The 20,575-nt window shown below is 44.4% G+C and overlaps 1 protein-coding gene across 11 annotated transcripts; it reads left to right on the forward strand.

Annotated features, from left to right (window-relative positions):
• Positions 1-7,421: 7,421 nt before the first annotated feature.
• Positions 7,422-20,336, forward strand: wdr53 (WD repeat domain 53). Of its 11 annotated transcripts, none has more exons than XM_048542407.2 (3): positions 7,422-7,442; positions 10,236-10,720; positions 17,364-20,336. In XM_048542407.2, the coding sequence occupies exons 2-3, from the start codon at positions 10,241-10,243 to the stop codon at positions 17,982-17,984; spliced, it is 1,101 nt and encodes a 366-aa protein (XP_048398364.1). In that variant the 5' UTR covers positions 7,422-7,442; positions 10,236-10,240; the 3' UTR covers positions 17,985-20,336. The 11 variants fall into 11 exon arrangements, with proteins under 11 accessions (XP_048398364.1, XP_048398363.1, XP_048398362.1 ...); XM_048542406.2 differs by lacking the exon at positions 7,422-7,442 and adding an exon at positions 7,465-7,552; XM_048542405.2 differs by lacking the exon at positions 7,422-7,442 and adding an exon at positions 7,468-7,585.
• The last annotated feature ends 239 nt before the right edge of the window (positions 20,337-20,575 follow it).

Here is a 20,575-nt window from a genome sequence, read left to right on the forward strand (position 1 = left end):
CTTCCAGAATGGTTCTTGCAAGATGAAATGTGATAAAGCTGTTTCTCTGTGCACAAAAAGCCTCAATGACTTCTGTACTACAAACAGTAAATAACTGCTTATATTTCAAGCAGTAGACTGGAAAGAGCCAGAGTATAAAGGTTAAGAACTGCTATCTCCCTGACAATCATTGGTAATGTTGGGGTTGGTTGGCTTGCTGAGCTGGTTTCTTGTTTCGCAGATGTTTTATTACCATGTTGGGGAACATCCTCAGTGCAGCCTCTGATGAAGTATTGGTGTGTTCTCCCGCTTGGTTTTTAAACTCTGGGGTCCGTTGAGATTAATTGTCTCACTTCTGATTTTCCTTCGTAGTGGAATGTGTATGGGGTCGAGTTCAATATGTTTATTAATAGCATGCTTCGTAGAGTGCCAGGTTTCTAGGAATTTCCGTGCCTATCTCTGCCTAGCTTGTCCCAGGATTTCGGTGTCCCAGTCAAAATGGTGGTTTTCTTTGTCCATGTGGATTGAGATGAGTGAGTATCGGTCGTGTCTTTTTGTAGAGAGTTGGTGTTCATGTACTCTTGTTGGGTAATGATATTCTCATCCTACCTTTCTTGACAAACTTGTTCCAATTTCCTTATCTTAATTGTAACCAGGGTTTGCAATTGTTTCTCTTCTATCTCCTCTAAATTGTGAAGTCTCAAGCCATTCAATTCCCACTGCAAATTCTGTTCCCATGTTACAGGTTCTATCTTTCTTCCTCACACAAGTTTGAGATTAAACCAGAGTTTAAACTCTGGTGTCATATTTGATCCCAAGTTGAGCTTGCAACCACATATTTGCATCCTTACCAAGACTGGCAATTTCTACGTTCATATTATTCTGGTATTGCACAACTGTCTATCTCAGTTCATTTGCTGCTGAAATCTTCTTACCTGCATCTATTACCTCTAGACTTTCAATGCATTGCTGACTGGGCTTCCAAACTCTACCCTCCCTAAACTTGAGCACTCAAACTTAGATAACTATCATATAACGTTCCGTTCACATATCATCCTTGTGTTCGCTCAGTTCATTAGCTCTTGTTTCTGAAATTCTCACCTGTGTTCATGCTTTGAACACATGGCTGTGTTCAAAGCACTTCATGACTATGTCGCTTGCTAAGTCTATAATCTCCATTGGTGTGACAACCCTCAGAAGCATCAGCACTCGTCTAATTCTAGCCTCATGAAAATCACCGATTTTAAGCCTTCAAAGGCCTGGACCTTAAATTTTAGGATTTGCTCCCTATACATATATATTTTACTTTGCTTCTTAGAAACTCCTTAAAAACAATGACTTTGGCCTAGATTTTGGTTATCTTTATGCAATATCTCTCTATGTGGCTCAACTCTTTATTTTGTTTTATAGTTCTTTTATAAAGCAACGAGACACTTCAGTATGCTAAAGGAGCTACATATGTTTTCATAGTTCCTGTTGCAGAGGTTAGCAAATTTCAGTCATGACCCTTTTCTGAAGCCAAAATGACTCAAGCATTAGTCCTCACGAATGCAAAGAGCATTGCTCCATAAGACACTCAGCAGAAATGTACTCCTTTAGACAGCCATCATCCTCCCCTTTGTAGCATCTTGCCTTCTCCTGTGTAGTTATATTTCATTCGTGCTCAATTCCCAGAGGGAGTACTAAAGGCCACCTATCCTTGGAAGCAACTTGTTTCAGCACAAATTTTCTAAATTAATTAAAAGATATTTCAGCACCAGTCTGACCGCCATGTGTAGAAGATTATTTAAACTTAAGAAGAGTATAGTAAATCTCCAAAAACCACAAGCAACTACACCAACTGTCAAAAGAAATAACTAAACAACAAAGCAGTTCCTGATCCCTTCAATTAGTGCTGATGTGTTTGCTCTTCACACAGAGTAACTCTGGAGTCTGAAGTTGGAAAATGGCAATGGTGGCGTCAAATGATCATTGCACACTGATTGACACTTATTAACTGATTATTAACTGCCTGCTCTCCATGCTGATGGCACCTATTGGATGCATCAGCACAAATTTCTTTACCACAGCAACAGCAGGTGCACTTTCCTCAAAATGTGCGCATGTACCAAAGAGTTCAAGTTCAAATATTGGGAGACTATCTAGTACCTATAAGTGTCTATATTACTGGCCCGGACAGGGAATTTGTACTTATGGTTCTTGTTGATTTCCCTACATTTTCTTTTGAAGAATCCACATAAGCCAAGCTCCTTATTCACAACAATAATTTATGATAAGAGATAACAAGGTGTAGAGCTGGATGAACACAGCAGGCCAAGCAGCAGCAGAGATGCGGGAAGGCTGACGTTTCGGGCCTAGACTCTTCTTCAGAAAATTTATGATGATGGGGGAATCTTCTTCAGTGACACTGAATTCAAATGTTAGCACCTAATCAACAAACTAACCAAGCACCTTCTGCCTTTGGAGAGACACACTAGCTGTCATCATCAGAGTTTTCACCAAACAACAGTACCTTTTAACTTTGGACTCCCAATTCCTACTTTTCGGAAATTATCATTCAGGCTCTTGTTTGTCAGGGTAAAATCAGCTCTCCCCTGCTATTGCCAGCAAATGAAACTCAAGAAGAGCTTGGTTCAAAGTTAGGCTTAGAGGATGGTATCAGCAAACTTGTGAATCATACTCCTTCCAATGCGATTCCCTGGAGTTACATAGAACTGACGATTTTCCAAATCGTCTCTGCTACAACTAAACATTACTTCATTATGAAACGTGAGAAGTAAGAACTTAAATCAAATATACAACTAACCCACTGGAGAAACGTCACCGAAAACGCAATTAGTTTCAGGTAACCAAAATGATTTTTTCTTACCTCAGTGGCAATGACCCTCTGTCCAATTACAGAATATTTGCTGTTTGATAATAAAGCTATTGACAAACTAGCTGGACTATTTGACTAATAATAAAAAAATGGCAAAGTGCATAGTAATGTAAATATAGAACAATCCTTGGCAGAGATTTAAAGAGGGCAGGGCACAAGTATTTCAGAACACTACAGCTTTTAATACAGTGCTGCAATGCACTTTGTGGCCTTATTTTTGATGAGGTCAGTGCCAACTTCAAGTACACAGGTGCAGATATTGATAAGTAAACCAGAAACTATACGCATCTGCAGAAGCAAACCTGAAGGCAGAAAGTAAGCAGCACTTGCTGTTGAACATACACTAATGGTCAGTTTGGGAAGTGAATCAGCAGAATTTGACAGTTAGGTTGGCACCCATCCTTCAAGCTAAGGCTCTAATGTAGCAAAGGGGAACCAACTGCGAAAGAACTTACAGTTCCCTGGTCCCCAGCACTTCATCTTTACTATGGGCACTCAATCCCTATATGCATCCATACCCAACAAGGACAGCCTACAGGCCCTCAGTATTTTCCTCTCCAACAGACTCATCCAGTCACCCCCACCAATACCCTCCTCCACCTCTTTGAATTAGTCCTCACCCTCAATAATCTTTCCTTCAATTCCTCCCACTTTTTCCAAATCCAAGTGTTTGCCATGCGCACTCTCATGGGCCCAGCTATGCCTACATGTTTGTCAGTTATGTTGGTACAGTCCTCTTTCGCACGTACACCGGTACTGTTCCTCAACTCTTCCGCCATTAGCGATGACTGCATCAGTGTTGCATTCTCCACTCAGGCTCAACTGCAGCAGTTCATCAACTTTGCTAACAACTTACACCCTGCCCTCAAATTCATTTGGTCTATCTCAGACATCTCCCTCCCCTTTCTTGGCATCCCTGTAGCTACTAGCCTGTACCTCTTCCCACCTGTATCCTGCAAAAACTCCATCCCTTTTTCCCCAATTCCTCATCTCATCTGCTCTGATGAGGAGATATTCCTCTCCCAAGATTCCCGGATATCTGCCTTTTTCACATAACGCTTTTATTCCCCCTCTGTCATCCAAACAGCACTCCACCCTGCCTCCTCCATTCCCCACTTCACAGCTTTAAACAAACCCCGCCCAAACATAATAAAGAAAGGGTCCCCATTGTCCCTACTTTCCAACACACCAGCCTCCACATTCAACGTATCATCCTCAAACACTTCCGCCAACTCCAATCAGACCTCACCACCCAGAATATCTTCCACTCCCCACCCCTCTCTGCCTTCCACAAGGACAACCGCCTTCACACCCCCACTCCCCACCAACCACTACAACCCACCTGGTACCTTCCCCTGTAACTCTAAAAGATGCGACACCTGCCCACACAAGACCTCCCTCACCTCCACCCAGGGCCCAAAAAGTCCTTCCAAGCGAGACAGAGCTTCACCTGCATCTCTTCCAACCTGGTCTATTGCATCCACTGTCCCCGATGTGGTCTTTTTTATGTTGGTGAGACCAAACGTAGACTAGGTGACCGTTTTGCCGAGCATCTTCACCTGGCCCGGAATGGCCAACCTAACCTCCCAGTCACCGCCCATTTCAAACCGCTGTCCTCAGCCTCCTCCAGTGTTGCAGCAATTTGGAACATAAATTTCAGGAACAATACCTTATCTTGCATGTGGGTACACTACAGCCCAGAAGACTAAACATTGACTTCTCAAATTTGAAATGATCTTCCCACTATCCCCAGTTCCCTTTCCAGCTCCACCTCTTCCCTACCCTTCAACCTTCTGATCATCCCTTCTAGCCACCAACCGTATTCATCCCCCCCATCAACCAACCAGGTCGTTCCAACTACCAATGTCCATCTATCACCACCATTCTGCTTCCACCCTTCAACACCTCTCTTTTTCTGCAGCTCCCTCTACCCCCACATCCTGTCCTGAAGAAGGATAATACCCAAAATGTTGACTGCTCCTTTCCTGCAGATGCTGCCTGTCCTGCTGTGTTCTCTCATCTTAGGAGTAAAAATGTGATAAAATAATCATCTCCACACTACACACATTCAAGAATATTGTTGTAGAAATCAGTGGGAGCTGCTAGATTGACAACTGGAAAAACTGTAGAATCCCTATGGCATGGAAACAAGCCATTCAGCCCCTTGGGTCCACACCGACCTTCCAAACATCATCCAATCCAAAACCACCCCCACTACCCTAATCCTGTAATCTGGCATTGCCCATGGCCAATCCACCTAACCTGCACATCTTTGGATGTCAGGGTACCAGGAAACAGGAGCACCCATAGGGAGACACAGGAAGGATGCGCAAACTTCACACAGCGTTGCCTGAAGCTGGAATCAAACCCCAGTCCTGGTGCCATGAGGCAGCAGAGCTAACTACTGATCTACTGTGCAACCCCAAGGAAAATGACAAAAGCAAAAGCAAAAGCAAAAGCAAAAGCAAAAACACTGGTTGCTGGAACATCAACAGAAATTGCTTAAAAATCTCAGCAGGTCTGGCAGCACCTGTGGAGAGAATGCAGAGTTAATATTTCGGGTCTAGTGACCCTTCTTCGAAAGGGAAGTGGCCCCAATGGTATAGGAGTATTGTGGGACATTTACAAAAATATAGTGCCTATTCCACTGATTCCTTGAGCGAGCGGTGGGTGGGAGGAGGCAGAGGGTAGGGGAAAGGTGAGGGAGGGGAGAGGTAAGGGAGACCAGAGTGAGGAGAAAGGTTTTTTTTATTAATTCAGGGGATGAGGGCATCGCTGGCGAAGCACTGTTCATCCATAATTGCCCTGAGGGCAGTTAAGTCAGCCACATGAGAAGGGAACAGGTGGGTAGGGGAGGGATGGAGTGGTAGGGGGAGGGGAGAAGTCGGTGAGGAGGGGTGGTGGTGGGGGAGGGGAGGGGAGGGGTGAAGTGGTGGGGCAAGGGAGAGATGGATGGGGTAGGGGTGAAGTGGTGAGGGAAGGGGAGAGATGGGTGACGGAGGGGTGAAATGGTGGGGGAAGGGAGAGATGGATCGAGGAGGGGTGAAGTGGTGGGGGGGAAGGGAGAGATAATGGGAACTGCAGATGCTGGAGATTCCAAGATAATAAAATGTGAGGCTGGATGAACACAGGGGGGAAGGGAGATATGGGTGGGGAATGGGTGAAGTGGTGGGGGGAGGGAAGAGATGGGTGAGGGAGGGGTGAAGTGGTGGGGGCAGAGATGGGTGGGGGAGGGGGTGAAATGGTGGGGGGAGGGGAGAGATGGGTGGGAGAGGGGTGAAGTGGTGGGGGGGAGGGGAGAGATGGGTGGGGGAGGGGTGAAGTGGGGGGAGGGGAGGGATGGGTGGGGGAGGGGTGAAGTGGTGGGGGGAGGTGAGGGATGGGTGGGGGAGGGGTGAAGTGGTGGGGGGAGGTGAGAGATGGGTGGGGGAGGGGTGAAGTGGTGGGGGGAGGGGAGAGATGGGTGGGGGAGGGGCGAAGTGGTGGGGGGGAGGGGTGAGATGGGTGGGGGAGGGGCGAAGTGGTGGGGGGAGGTGAGAGATGGGTGGGGGAGGGGCGAGATGGGTGGGGAAAGGCGCGGAGAGGAGCGGTTCGGAGAGAGGGTTAAGGGTGAACACAGGGGGGAAGGGAGATATGGGTGGGGAATGGGTGAAGTGGTGGGGGGAGGGAAGAGATGGGTGAGGGAGGGGTGAAGTGGTGGGGGCAGAGATGGGTGGGGGAGGGGGTGAAATGGTGGGGGGAGGGGAGAGATGGGTGGGAGAGGGGTGAAGTGGTGGGGGGGAGGGGAGAGATGGGTCGGGGAGGGGTGAAGTGGGGGGAGGGGAGGGATGGGTGGGGGAGGGGTGAAGTGGTAAGGGGAGGTGAGGGATGGGTGGGGGAGGGGTGAAGTGGTGGGGGGAGGTGAGAGATGGGTGGGGGAGGGGTGAAGTGGTGGGGGGAGGGGAGAGATGGGTGGGGGAGGGGCGAAGTGGTGGGGGGGAGGGGCGAGATGGGTGGGGGAGGGGCGAAGTGGTGGGGGGAGGTGAGAGATGGGTGGGGGAGGGGCGAGTTGGGTGGGGAAAGGCGCGGAGAGGAGCGGTTCGGAGAGAGGGTTAAGGGTGAACACAGGGGGGAAGGGAGATATGGGTGGGGAATGGGTGAAGTGGTGGGGGGAGGGAAGAGATGGGTGAGGGAGGGGTGAAGTGGTGGGGGCAGAGATGGGTGGGGGAGGGGGTGAAATGGTGGGGGGAGGGGAGAGATGGGTGGGAGAGGGGTGAAGTGGTGGGGGGGAGGGGAGAGATGGGTGGGGGAGGGGTGAAGTGGGGGGAGGGGAGAGATGGGTGGGGGAGGGGTGAAGTGGTGGGGGGAGGTGAGGGATGGGTGGGGGAGGGGTGAAGTGGTGGGTGGAGGTGAGAGATGGGTGGGGGAGGGGTGAAGTGGTGGGGGGAGGGGAGTGATGGGTGGGGGAGGGGCGAAGTGGTGGGGGGGAGGGGCGAGATGGGTGGGGGAGGGGCGAAGTGGTGGGGGGAGGTGAGAGATGGGTGGGGGAGGGGCGAGATGGGTGGGGAAAGGCGCGGAGAGGAGCGGTTCGGAGAGAGGGTTAAGGGTGAGGCTGAGGCTGAGGCTGAGTGTGGCGTGCGCATGTCTGGATTCCAGTGGGTCGCGTGCGGGCCGTTGGTGATCGCCGCGAGACGGGCGCGCGCCTGACTGCGGAGAGTGAGCAAGTGTGCGCGCGCCTGACTGCGGAGAGTGAGCAAGTGTGCGCGCGCCTGACTGCGGAGAGTGAGCAAGTGTGCGCGCTGGAGGGAGAGGGTGAATAATAAGTACGGGTGGTCGCGGTAGGGGATTATCGGGAGTAAGTGTGGGGGATGGTGTAACGTAGTATCGGGCTTTGGGCGACAAAAAGGCGAGTATGGGTCGGTCAATGAAAGGGGTAGGATAGAGGGTAAGCCTTCGTATGAAAGAAGAAGAAAGAATTGGGGAGGGGAGTGGAAACAGGTAGAGGGGAGTGTGAGGGGCTGAAGTGAACCGGAAGTGGAAGGAGCGCAGGGAGCAACTTAGAACCCAGCGAAGGGTGACCAAGAAACTGATTTTTTTTAAAAATGCGAACACAGGCTGCTAAAAATAACGCAAGGGTGCGTTTTTAAAGCTCCTTTAGGAATATGAAAAGGAAAACATTAATGTGAACAAGTGTGGACCCTTAATGAGGACAGAAGAATTTAACATGGAGGACAGGAAAATGGCACAGAAGCTCACTTGTGCCTGTCTTCATGGAAAAAGGATGCAGAAAATCTCCCAGAAATGCCACGCAACCAGATTGGCAACTTGACATGGATTTAGAATGGTGACGTTATGTTTAACAAACATGTAGATTTTTGAAGACTACTTCCAGCACAGAGAAATAATTAGAATTACCTTTATTGTCACATGTACTCAAAGGAGTAATGTGTATAAGTCACCATATACAGTGGTACAGCTTCTTCAGTTACAGTTTTTAGAACAACAGAGAAGTAAAAAGTTCAGTGTAACATCTTCCAACCCAATCCATGCTGGCACCTAGCTCCTTCACTCCCCACTTGACTCAAGACTGCGCTGGGCTTCACCTCAGGGTTCACAAGGCTGGGATATCACTCTGGAATCACCTTGAGTCCAGAAAGCCATGCCATTCGGGCAGGCTGAGGTGAGGCTTGGTCAAGTCAGCACAGAGGTCACATGTTCGGAGCCAGGGTGTTCCATGGTTGAAGGGCTCGGAAGTGTACGTGGTGTGTTTCAGAAGGCTTTTGATAGGGCCCCCTGTAGGAAGTTAGTAAACAAAATTAGAGATTCAGGTTATATACTAGCATCAACTGAGAATTGGTTAGAACTTGTAATATTTCCATATTTGCTGAAGACACAAAACTATGTGAAAACTTAAACTGTGAGGAAGTTAAAAGGAGGCTTAGTGGACTTGGACAGGTTTAAGTGAATGGACAAGAATGTTGCAGATGGAATATGTGAATAAGTGTTGTTATCCATTTTGGTGGGGGTGAAAAAACAGACAAACAAAGTATTTGTCAAGGGTGAGAGATTGGGAGTTGTTGATGTCCCAAAAGAACCGATGCTTCCTTTCTGATGAGAGATAATGGGAACTGCAGATGCTGGAGAATCCAAAATAATAAAATGTGAGGCTGGATGAACACCGCAGGCCAAGCAGCATCTCAGGAGCACAAAAGCTGACGTTTCGGGCCTAGACCCTTCTTCAGAGATGAGTCTGTTTTAAAGAGTAGCATGTAGGTTCAACAATCAATGAGGAAGGCAAATGGAGTGCTGCTCTTAATCATGAGGTAATTTGAATAAAGCAGTTTTGCGGTAGTTGTTTAAAGCCTTGGACTGCTACTGGATTATTGCATACAGTTTTTGGCATCCTGATCTAAAAGAGGATATACTAGTGTACAGCGAGTGCAACAGAGTTTCCCCAGTTTAATCCCTGTTATGGTGAGGTTCTTTTATGTGTAGAGATTGAGGAAACTGGGCTTGTATTCTCTAGACTTTTGAAGAATGAGAGCTTAGTCATTGAAGCTTACAAATTCTTTCAGGGTGTCATAAGGCAGATGAGACTTTTCTTCTGGCTGGTGGGTGGGGATAGAACCAGGGGACATCATTTCAGAATAAGGTGTAGGCCATTTAAGACTGGCGTTTCATTACTCGGGGCTGTAGATCTTTTAATTTCTGTACCCCAAGTGCTGAGGACACTCAGTCCTCAAATTTCTGGAATCTAATCAAGATATATAGAGAGTGCACAGCAAAATGACAGTGAAGTAGATCGTAGATCATAGAATTCCACAATGTGGAAACAGACCATTCGGCCCAACAAACCCACACCATACCTCCAAATATTCTGCCTCCTAATACTCAGAAGGAATAGAAGAATGTCACCGAACTAGTAATCCAGATTAGCAAGATAATATCCTGGGGAACTTGTGTTCAAATCTTGATCACCCATAATCTAATTGAATGGTGGAACAGGTTCAAGGCTGAATGGCCTCTTGCTCTTCATTTGGAGTGAGAGTGAGAGGCATGCGCAGGGGACTGGAAGGGATCGTAAGTGAATGGAAAAGGTTAGAAATGGGTATTAGTAGAGGGGAATAGTTTGTGGAAGTGGATGGGGATAGCAGCACTTGATCTGGGAACTGAAGTGGGCCATATTGAGGAGAGAAAATAACTAGAAGATAGCTGGATCTGATGAGGTGAGAAACAGATGCACCTTATTAATAGCAACAGATCGACCCTTGTGATGCTTAGTATCCTAATGTTGAGAAAAAAAAAGGAAAAATGTTTAAATACCTGAATATTTAATTTAAAAACATTAAAGTCAGGAAAGTGTTGGCCCTTTTCATGTAGTTTCCACTTTTTCTTTTAGGAATTATGGCAACCAAGTGGACTGTAGGGGATTTATCTCCAGTGTTATGCCTGGACGTTAACAGTGAAGGCCTTGTGGCATCAGGGGCAGAGAAGGGAGCCCTTACAATCTGGAACAGCCAAGGTGCTGCCATCAGCCACTTAAATCTAGGAGATGGTGACGATGTCACGTGTGTGTCATTCTCACACAATTGTTCCAACATTCTGTACACATCTCACGGTAAAACAGTCAGTGTATTAGACATTCGGGCTTTTGAGGAACCTGCTGATTGCTTCCAAGTGAACGAGGATGAGATAAACTGCTTGTCTGTTAATGAAACAGGCAGCCATCTTGCAGCTGCGGATGATTCTGGATCAATAAAAGTCATAGAGTTGGCAAGCAAGAAGGTCAGCCGCTCTTTACGGCGACATTCAAATATTTGTTCCTGTGTGACCTTCCGACCTCAAAGACCACAGAGTTTACTTTCCTGTGGATTAGATATGCAGGTATATATAGTTTCTTAAACTTTTTGCTTATGTGGTCACATAACTGGAGTTTGAAAGGGAACTGGCTGGATATTTAGCATGTCATTTTCAAGCACATTCTCGTAAAACAGGATCAGAAATTATTTCAGAGATAATGGGAACTGCAGATGCTGGAAAATTCCAAGATAATAAAATGTGAGGCTGGATGAACACAGCAGGCCAAGCAGCATCACAGGAGCACAAAAGCTGACGTTTCGGGCCTAGACCCTTCATCAGAGAGCTTCATCAAGGCTATAGTCCAACAGGTTTATTTGAAATCACAAGCTTTGAGTGTAGCCCCCCCTTGTCAGGTGAAGTGAGAAAGAAGTACACAGAATTTGTAAGTAAAAGGCCAAAGGGTCAGAACTGATGAGGACATATTAAACAAACCTAAAATGCTGTTATATCTTTAATCAGTTAGAAGGTTTTAATTCATTGATTTAATTGATACAATGTTTTTTGTATGTAAATCCCCTTATTTCTTTCAAGTCACTGCCATGAGAAAACTAAAGGCTTTTTCACTGTAACGTTTTAGCTCAGAGGTTGATAGCCAAGTTCAGTACTCATGAGGACAGCCTGAACCGGAATCTTGGGTTCATGTTGCACTGCAGGTGACCCCACCACACGAGACACACTCTGTCTTACTCACAAACACACACCACATGCAGACATACAGATGCTCTCTAATACACACACCGTCTCTCAAGCATACTCACACGCACACACTCTTTGTCGCCTTTCTGTCATGCGCGCGCGCGGACGCGCGCGCACACACACACACACACACACACACTCTCTCACCCACAAACACACATCCACTCACGTACCCCTGCTTACCTTCTCCTCTGTGCTCTCCCCCGTGTCCTCCCATTCATACTCTTCCACGGCACCCTCGCACTGTCTCCTATGCCCTCTCTCCTCCATCCCAATTCGCCCTCTCACACTGTCTCACGTCCCCAAGCACCTTCCTGCGCTCTCTGAACACCCCCCAGACACACGCACATGCGCTCTCTGAACCCCGCCTCTTTCTCTCATGTGCTGTCAACTCACTGCCCCCACACACATACATGCCACCCTCACCCCTCCCCTGCCACACACACGCTGTAACTAGCCCCCTCACACACGCTATCTCACCTGACCCACAAATACATACACGCTCTGTCACTCTCCTCACAAACACAGGCACACCCTGTACGCCCCCTCCCCCTGACATATGCTTTCTCGCTTCTCACCAATGCACGCGTGCACACACTTTCTCTCTTTCACCCTCTTCACCCCCACCCCCCCCCCCCAACAGACGCACTGTCTCACGGGCCCCAGACTCTCACTTCCACGCACTTGCTCTCGCTCTGCCATGTATGCTGTCTCTCCCACCCCGCGCACACACACACAATTCCTCCTCTTCCCCCCCCCACCCCAACACCCACACGCATGCCAAACACACACACACATTCTCTTTCCCCCCCCCATCCCCGTCTCTCTCTCCCCGTCTCTCCCCCCCACCCCTCCACAGCTTTTCAGCTGATAAGCAGGTAGATGCTTCAGTTTGCAAACACTGAGTCTTCACCGCTCAACAGCAGTCAGTGCAATAGCTTAGTCTAAAGGCCCACATCGAATCATAGAGGTCTTGCAGCACAAGAAAAAGCCCTTTGGCCCATCATGTATGCACCAATGAAAACGTACCACCCATTCTAATTCCATTTTCCAGCACTTGGCTGCTAGTTTTGTATGCTCTGACATTGCAAATGTGCTTATTAAATGTAATGAGGGTTTCTGCCTCTACCACCCTTACAGGTAATGCGTTCCAGACTTCCATGACCCTCTGGGAGATAAAGTTTTCCTCACATTTCCTGCCCCTTACCTTAAAACTATGCTGCCTAGATATCGATCTGTCCATCAAAGGGAAGGTTTTCTTCCCCTTTACCCACTATGTGCCTTATCATTTACACATCTTAACCATGTCCCAACTCCATTTCTTCTGCTCCTTGTTGAATTAAATTAGCTTCATTGTTATGTATGCAAATGAATACAGAGAAAAGTTTACAAGTCACTGCCTATGGTGCCAGCATTACAAGGTACTTAGATACAGATTTTTCAGATCAAGTTCTGAACAAAAGCAAAAGTATGTTCTTTATGTTGAATGATAGATGCCTTATGTAATTGGAAGATTTTTGCAGCCGCAGTATTTTGCTGAAATGATTGATTAGATTATAGAGAAAAGAAATGTGAATCTGAAATTCTTTGTGAGGCCAAGCATTCATTTGTAATAATGTAGTTGGTCCTCTGACTTCAGAACTACTGCTTCATAACCAATTGGCCAGAAATATACTGAAGAGACAAAAAAGCCTTTAGTTTTCTTATTGTGCCTCCATGCATCAGCTCCTTTGGCAGATGTTGCCTCAAGTAGTCTGCATTTGGCCAGGCCTGCAATCCTGCCCTGACCCAATTACAGGAATTGTGGGAAGAGACAGTGCTTATTTCTTAATCTACATGGTACGCACATGTTGAGATAGCTAACTCAAATCTGTTGTTGACTTTAATTGCAATCTAAGCTTCTGAATAATTTTTAAAAATATGCTTTTGAGCTATATTGATCTAGAAATGAATGTGTTTTATTAACCCATTTTGCTCTTTGAATGATTCATATATTTCTTTTGCAAAGACAAGTGGTCTAAGAGATTTCTTTGCCAATATTTCTGACTGACCCAAAACACACATTCTTCAAAAACCTGTACTGGATATTGTCTTTGTGTTAGTGGCAGCACTCTCACCTCTGAGGCTGAAGGCCATGAGCATATAGTTTAGGTGGCCACTGCAGCACAGTGCTGAGGGAATGCTACACTCAGAGGTCTTATCTTTCAGATGAGGTATTAAACAAAATCCTCTCCTCTCGGGTGGTTAGAACAATGCCATGGCACTATTTGGAGGAGGAGCAGGAAGGTTTTCCCCAGTGTTCAAGCCAACATCTTGAATGCACTGACTGGTCATTATTTCATTGATGCTTGTGGGACTTTGCTGTGAGCATATAGGGTGCTATGTTTTTTTAAAGTACAACAGTGCATGTTCTTTAAAAGTACTTCATTCGTGTAACGTACTTTGGGCTATCCTGATGTGATGGAATTTGCTATATAAATGCAATTTTTTCTTTCCTGTTACTAGAAAAAACTACAGCACATCCTCACTTAAAAGTTGTGGTTGCATTCCTGAAATTTGTGATTTGAAAAACATGGTTTCCAACAGGAATAGACTTTAAAGCCAAGATTGTGTTCCTGAGGACATTTCTTGCCAGGAAACAATCTAAAATTGAAGTAATGTGCATAACGTGTGCAGCACTTTGCATTCAAAGCAGATATAACTTATGAAATAAATCACTGAATGTAGCAAATAATGTATAAATTCAAATTAAACACTTTTGCCAGTCTTTCTCAAGCAATCACTCTTGCTCAATGTTGACTTGCTTCTGTTCCAGCTTCACGGTTTCTGAACGACTGCTAAGTCCATAAGACCGTAAGATATAGGAGTGGAAGTAAGGCCATTCGGCCCATCAAGTCCACTCCACCATTTAAATCATGGCTGATGGGCATTTCAACTCCACTTCCCTGCACTCTCCCTGTAGCCCTTGATTCCTTCTGAGATCAAGAATTTGTCGATCTCTGCCTTGAAGACACCCAACGTCCCGGCCTCCACTGCACTCTGTGGCAATGAATTCCACAAGCCCACCACTCCCTGGCTGAAGAAATGTCGTCTCATTTCAGTTTTAAATTTACCCTCTCTAGTTTTAAGGCTGTGCCCACGGGTCCTAGTCTCCCCACCGAATGGAAACAACTTCCTAGCATCCACCCCTTCTAAACCATACATTATCTTGTAAGTTTCTATTAGATCTCCCCTCAACCTTCTAAACTCTAATGAGTACAATCCAATACTCAATCTCAAGTCCCTGCTGTATGTGCAGGTGTTGCTTGGAAGGTCAGTGTCTTTGCGCACTGGTACTCTCCCAAATAAACCTTCTCCCATTTTTGTTGGAGGCTGAGTTTCTGCAGATCTTTGATATCTTCAGAAATGCTTGAGAACATCGCTGGTTAATGGCATAGTTGATCCCTGTGTTTATTGTGGCACTGTGGGTCACTCTCATGAAGATTTCTATCTCACCTCAAAAATCTTGGCAGTTGTTTCTTTGTCAAAACTCAGCTGGTGGTGTTTCACCACTGTCTCCTTAAATTCTTATTGATTCTTGATCTGTGATCAATCCACTTCATGGGATGCAAGCAATTCCACAATGTCAGCCTCCCTTGCCAAGGTCATGGTTTCATGCTGAAATGCAGGACAATATCCAGAGGTTTTGTTTTTGGCTACTGACACAGTTGGGCCACAAACCTCATCTCACCCTGCCCAAACACAATGATATGACTTCATCCCAAGAATGAATAGTAGTGTCAATGCCTTTGAGGATGGTGTAGCCATATCATAATTCCCTGACTGGCTCATTCTCACCATTTGTTATTGAGTTGGGTGAAGGTACAGCAGAGGTGGTCTGCTTTGATTCTACTTTTACTCACTAACGTATTGGCTCTATCAATTAAATCTTTAAAAATATGAAAAGCACCTTCACATTTTGAAGAACTTCTTCAGGCTGATAGGATTACTGGGGTAATTATCCAATAAAGTAATATTTTAAAGGAAAAATTTTCTGTGGCATGATATGCCCTCTAGGATGGGATGGCATAGAGAGAAAAAAATTCTGAAAGAGCACCCCCATCATCCAGATATGAGGGGACTGTCTTGTGATGTGAGCTTGAGTAGATTCCGCCTGTACTTGTTGGAACATAGAAGAATCGGAAGTAACTGTACTGAAACTTACAAGATTCTTAGGGGATTTGACAGCTGTTTTTCCCTCGTAAGAGAATCCAGGAACAGAAGACATAATTGCAGAATAAGGGCTCTTGCATTAAAGACAGATGAGGAATTTCTCCTGAGAGTTGTGAATCTGAGGAATTCTTTACCTCAGAGGATTGTTGAGGCCTTTTGGAAATCTTTACAAACAGAATAAGTCAGCAATTAAGCACAAGTGGGATTGTGTTTGAGGACCATGAGTTGAACATTGCTTTAATACTCCTTAAGCAGAGTTTAAAAGTTGTTCCATCTTGTATTGAAACTAGTTTTCATTATTATTGAAATGATTTCTTAAATTTTAAGACAACCTTTATTAAAAACAACAAAAAGTAGATGCCGTAGATTAACATAATTAAGCTGAGTTTCTCCAGCATTCTCTGTTTATTTCAGATTTCCACCATATGAAGTATTTTCCCTTCATTCGAAAGGCGTTCAGATTAGTCAGTTTGTTTATGCAATCTACATAAAGGTCCACACGCTAAACATTGACCCTACAGTAAAATTGTACAGTTAATCTTAGCATTATGCAACAAAATATCTTGCAAATGCTTCCACTTTGAACGTTTACCCATCTCCCAGTTCATATTCATTGTTGAATTTGTTTCTGCGACCTTTTTAGGTAGTACCTTCCGCATGACCATAACTCACTGCTTTAAAAAAAACAGTTCGTCCGCCTGTGGTTCTTCTGCTAGTAATCTTAAATGTGTGTTTACTATCATCAAGTTTTCTACCATCAAGGAATAGTTTCTCCTTATTAACAATGACAAATGTTGACAGAAAATCATACCACTAATCTTAACTACTGGTCATAGTTTTTTTTGATGGACCTGAAGTGCGAAGGTGATAGCTAGTTGTATTATCACTGGACTGTTAATCCAGAGTGCTAGATAATATTCTGAGGATCTGGGTTCGAATCCCACCATGGCAGCTGGTGGAATTTGAATTCAGTAAAATATCTGGAATTAAGAATGTAATGGTAACCATGAATCTATTGTTGGAATAACCCACCTGGTTCACTAATCTCCTTTAAGGAAGGGGCCTGGCTTCCTTACCTGGTTTGGCCTGTATGTGATTCCAGATTCTCAGTAATGTGGTTGATTCTTAACTGCCCTCTTGGCATTTAGGGATGGGCAATAAATGCTGCCTAGCCAGCGACACCCTCACCCCGTGAATGAATAAAGAAAATTAATCACAACTAAGATCAAACATTCAGTGCCTGCTCAGATTTATTACGTTCCACTAAATTATATTGGTGGAGTGAAATCTCAGTGCAAATTTTATTACAATGCCTACTTCAAATATCAAAAACCTTCAGTTGTACATCTCTAGATCTTTGGCGACCAAATGACAGTTATAGCCTCAGAATTGCTGCTGCAGACTCTAATCAGCAAGCTAATGGCATTTCAGGGAGGCAACTTGCAACTTCTGACCTGGATGATTTAATAACTGTGGAGTGGATTTTTCAGTCAAGAATGTCTTCTGTGTCCGTATTCCACATGTAATCAGTTCTGATATTATTGTGCATAGTCAGCTAGGGGGAGGAAATGATTCAGTTTGTATTCCTGTGTAAGTGAATGATGACAATTTAATGTCGCCCTAAAGATCCTATGTAATCAGTCTTTTTCTTGAACACCCGGCAATTAGTTCACTCTCGGCTGAATAATTGCAAGAATGCTTAATCCAGTTACCTAACAGTCACTTGTAGATTGATCTGTTTTGTTACTTCCCTCGGAAGGTGATGCTGTGGAACCTTCAGAAAACCCGCCCTCTTTGGACTGTGAACCTTCAGGACCTAGTGCAAGAGGAGATGGAAGAAATGCAGCAGGGAGCTGGGTGTCAGCTTTTCAATCCACCACTGGCCCACTTCACAACAGTTGCCAGTTGTGGCAACATATTTGGCTGTGGGGCTGAAGATGGCAAGATACGGTTATTCAGAGTGACGGGAACAAGATTTGAGTTGGAATATGCGTTCCGTGGTCACAGTTTGGGTGTTTCTCAGGTTCATTTTCTGAACTCTCTTTCTCACCCGTATTGGCTCATTTCTGGAGGCAATGATGCAAGTGTCAGACTGTGGGATGTTAGTGAGCAAATCACATCTGATGTCAAAGTCCCTTTAAAATCAACTGGGAAAAAATCAGTTGGCCCTACTTCTAAGAAAGGTCTTGGGGTTGGAAGAAGTGACCGTGATGCAAAAACCTGGAAAGAAAATAAATCAAATTCTATTTTGCCAAAACTCAGTATTGAACATGGAGAAAAAGTGAACTGGATTTCTGCTGTGGACACGAAAGGTTCTAAGTATATACTAGTTGCTGATCAATCTTGTCAGATATCACTATATCCCCTCTCAGGCTTATAGATAATGCAGTGTGTGATCATTTTCAGAAGATATTGTCTCATCTTTAATTAAAGAGAGAATGTAAACCTAACTTGTTAAGGGCTCTTGTGATGTAATGGTTTGTCCCTGTCTCTGGGCCAGAAGGCCGGGGCTCGAATCTCTCCTGCTCCAGAAGTTTGTCATGACATGTCTGAACAGGTTTGATTAAAAATATCTAAAACTAAATCAGTGGAGTTCCAGCAAAGTTTGGAATGTTTTAATTGAAACCCAGATATTCTTGGTGAAATTTGAGGGCTACCTGTGTATACTTTCTTATAAACAGCTTTGATATATCAACACTTTCACAATGGTTTATATAATGCAAAAAACTGTTAGAATAATCCAACAAACATTAGCCTCTCAAATTGGCAAAATTGTGTTTTTTCGATTCAAAGAATTAAAAACGAATCATATTTATGCAGGTTTTGACATTAAAACTCGGAGTACGTAAATGTATTTAGAGTTTAAAAATCTTTTATATAACTACTTTGAGAACACTCGGAGGGGGCCCCTTCAAACTGGGAATACTGAAGAGCAACTAAGAGATCACTGGGAATTTTGGAAGCAGGAAGCAGTAATCGTGGGTGCTGATTTAATGTTTTCTGTGAGCAGTTCGTCATCGATCATGAAGCAGAATATTGCAGTTGCTGAAAAACTGAAATAAAATGCTGGAAAAATCTTTAGGTGGCAAGAAAATAGGTAACATTTCAGGTGTAATCTTAAGTCAGAATTGGAAAATGGTTGATGTGTAGTGGGTTTTGACCTGGAGTGAGTGGTACAAGGAGTAAAGGAGGCTCTGTGATAGAGTGAAAGACAGGAGAAATTGACTAACACGGGTTAGTCCTCCAGGGCCAAAGGATAAGAGCAGGACATGGCACAGGTACAGTAATCAATGTAAGAGGGGGGTGGCAGTGGCGGCGGCAGCAGGGGCGGATGATGATGGTAACGGATGGAAAGTGATTGCTCCTCTTCCAAAGAGATGGACACCCCTCTAGCTGTCATGATATGTGGAAGATATGGAGGGATTGAACATCCATGATGAAGAAGGGACAGAATCAGGAAATTGGAACTTTTAAAGTGATAGGAAGCATCAGAAGAGTAATAGGTGTAGATAGAGTAAGTCTAGATGATGGGAGGAAAATAGTCAAGATAAAAAGAAGTATGTTAATTGGGGCAAGAACAAGTGGAAACAAATCTTCAAGGGCAGTCCAGTAGAAGAAATCTGTATGGCGTTAGGGAACGATGAGGTGCAAAGCCACAGTTGCAAGATCCACTCTATCTCCATAGAACCCTACCATGCAAATATATGGAATGTAATACTTGACCTTTTACTTTGTCTCTTCTTACTATTTAAGGTTCCACACATTCCTACATGAAATATGATTTAGGTGAACACCTTTCACACCAGTTTACTATATTCCCTGCTCAGTGCAATCTTCTCCATACTGGGGAGATCAAATGCAGTTTGCAAGACTGCTTTCTTGAACACCTCTGTTCTGTTTGCAATTGTGATTATAAATTTCCATTGTTCTGTCATTTTAATTCATGCCTTTGCTTTTATGCTGATATTTCTGCCCTTGGTATACTCTTCTATTCCATTCAGCTTCAGAACCAGCCCGTCATCTTTGGTTTAGACACTTTATATGCCATTGGACTCAAACTTCAGTTCAGCAATTTCAGATCATAAACTCCAACCCCATTTTATTCCCTTTCTTTCCTCATTTGTGTTTTTATATCAGTCAGCAGCTTATCTACTTGAAGCATATATTTTGTTTCCTTTCTTATCCCGTCATATTCCCTTTGACCATAGAGGATAACTCTTATGTTGGTCAATCTCTTCCGTCTGATCAAAGATTTGACTTTGTCCCACCCAGACCTTGGTAAGACTTATTATATCTTGTAAGTTTGCTGAGTTCTGATGAAAGGTCACAGGTTTGGTTCTCTATGCTGATGCTGCTTAACCTTGAGATATTTCCCCAGAATGTTGTTTTTAATTTATAATAATCCTGCCTATTAACCATGTTGGAGTTGCCGAAATAAAACTTAGAGAACTCAGTCTCGTAATTCTTTCAAATCTGTTTTTGGCAATATGATGGTCTGCAAAAGTTCCAGCAGTTGAAGGGACACATTGTTTTCCTTCAAGTCATGTTGATCCGTAATTTGTGCAATGGGAAATCGAATAAACCGCATATGTTCAGCAGACTTAGATGTTTTGGAAAAGCCCAACTATTATCAGGTACAATTATCATCTGGTTGAAATCAAGGGTTTTGAGACCTGCTAGTGTTTTGGAGTAAGCATTTGAGTGCAAATAAAGCTTGAAATTTAAAACTACATTACGGAGTTGGTGTGTGTGCGTTTTTTTTAGAATTTCCTAATTTCCAGTGTGGCACTTAATTTACATATATAAATGACCATACCTAATGCCCGTTTTCATTCTTTTTCTCAATCATTGGGATATGATTAACACATTACTGAAACAAGAGATGTGGTCCCTATGATCTTAACAGACCATGTAATACCAACCAGCTTTATCGCAGCCATACAGCTTAAAATTTGGGTAAAAGATTCTGGG

The sequence above is a fragment of the Stegostoma tigrinum genome, chromosome 14, assembly GCF_030684315.1.
Source record: "Stegostoma tigrinum isolate sSteTig4 chromosome 14, sSteTig4.hap1, whole genome shotgun sequence".
Taxonomy (NCBI): Eukaryota; Metazoa; Chordata; class Chondrichthyes; order Orectolobiformes; family Stegostomatidae; genus Stegostoma; species Stegostoma tigrinum.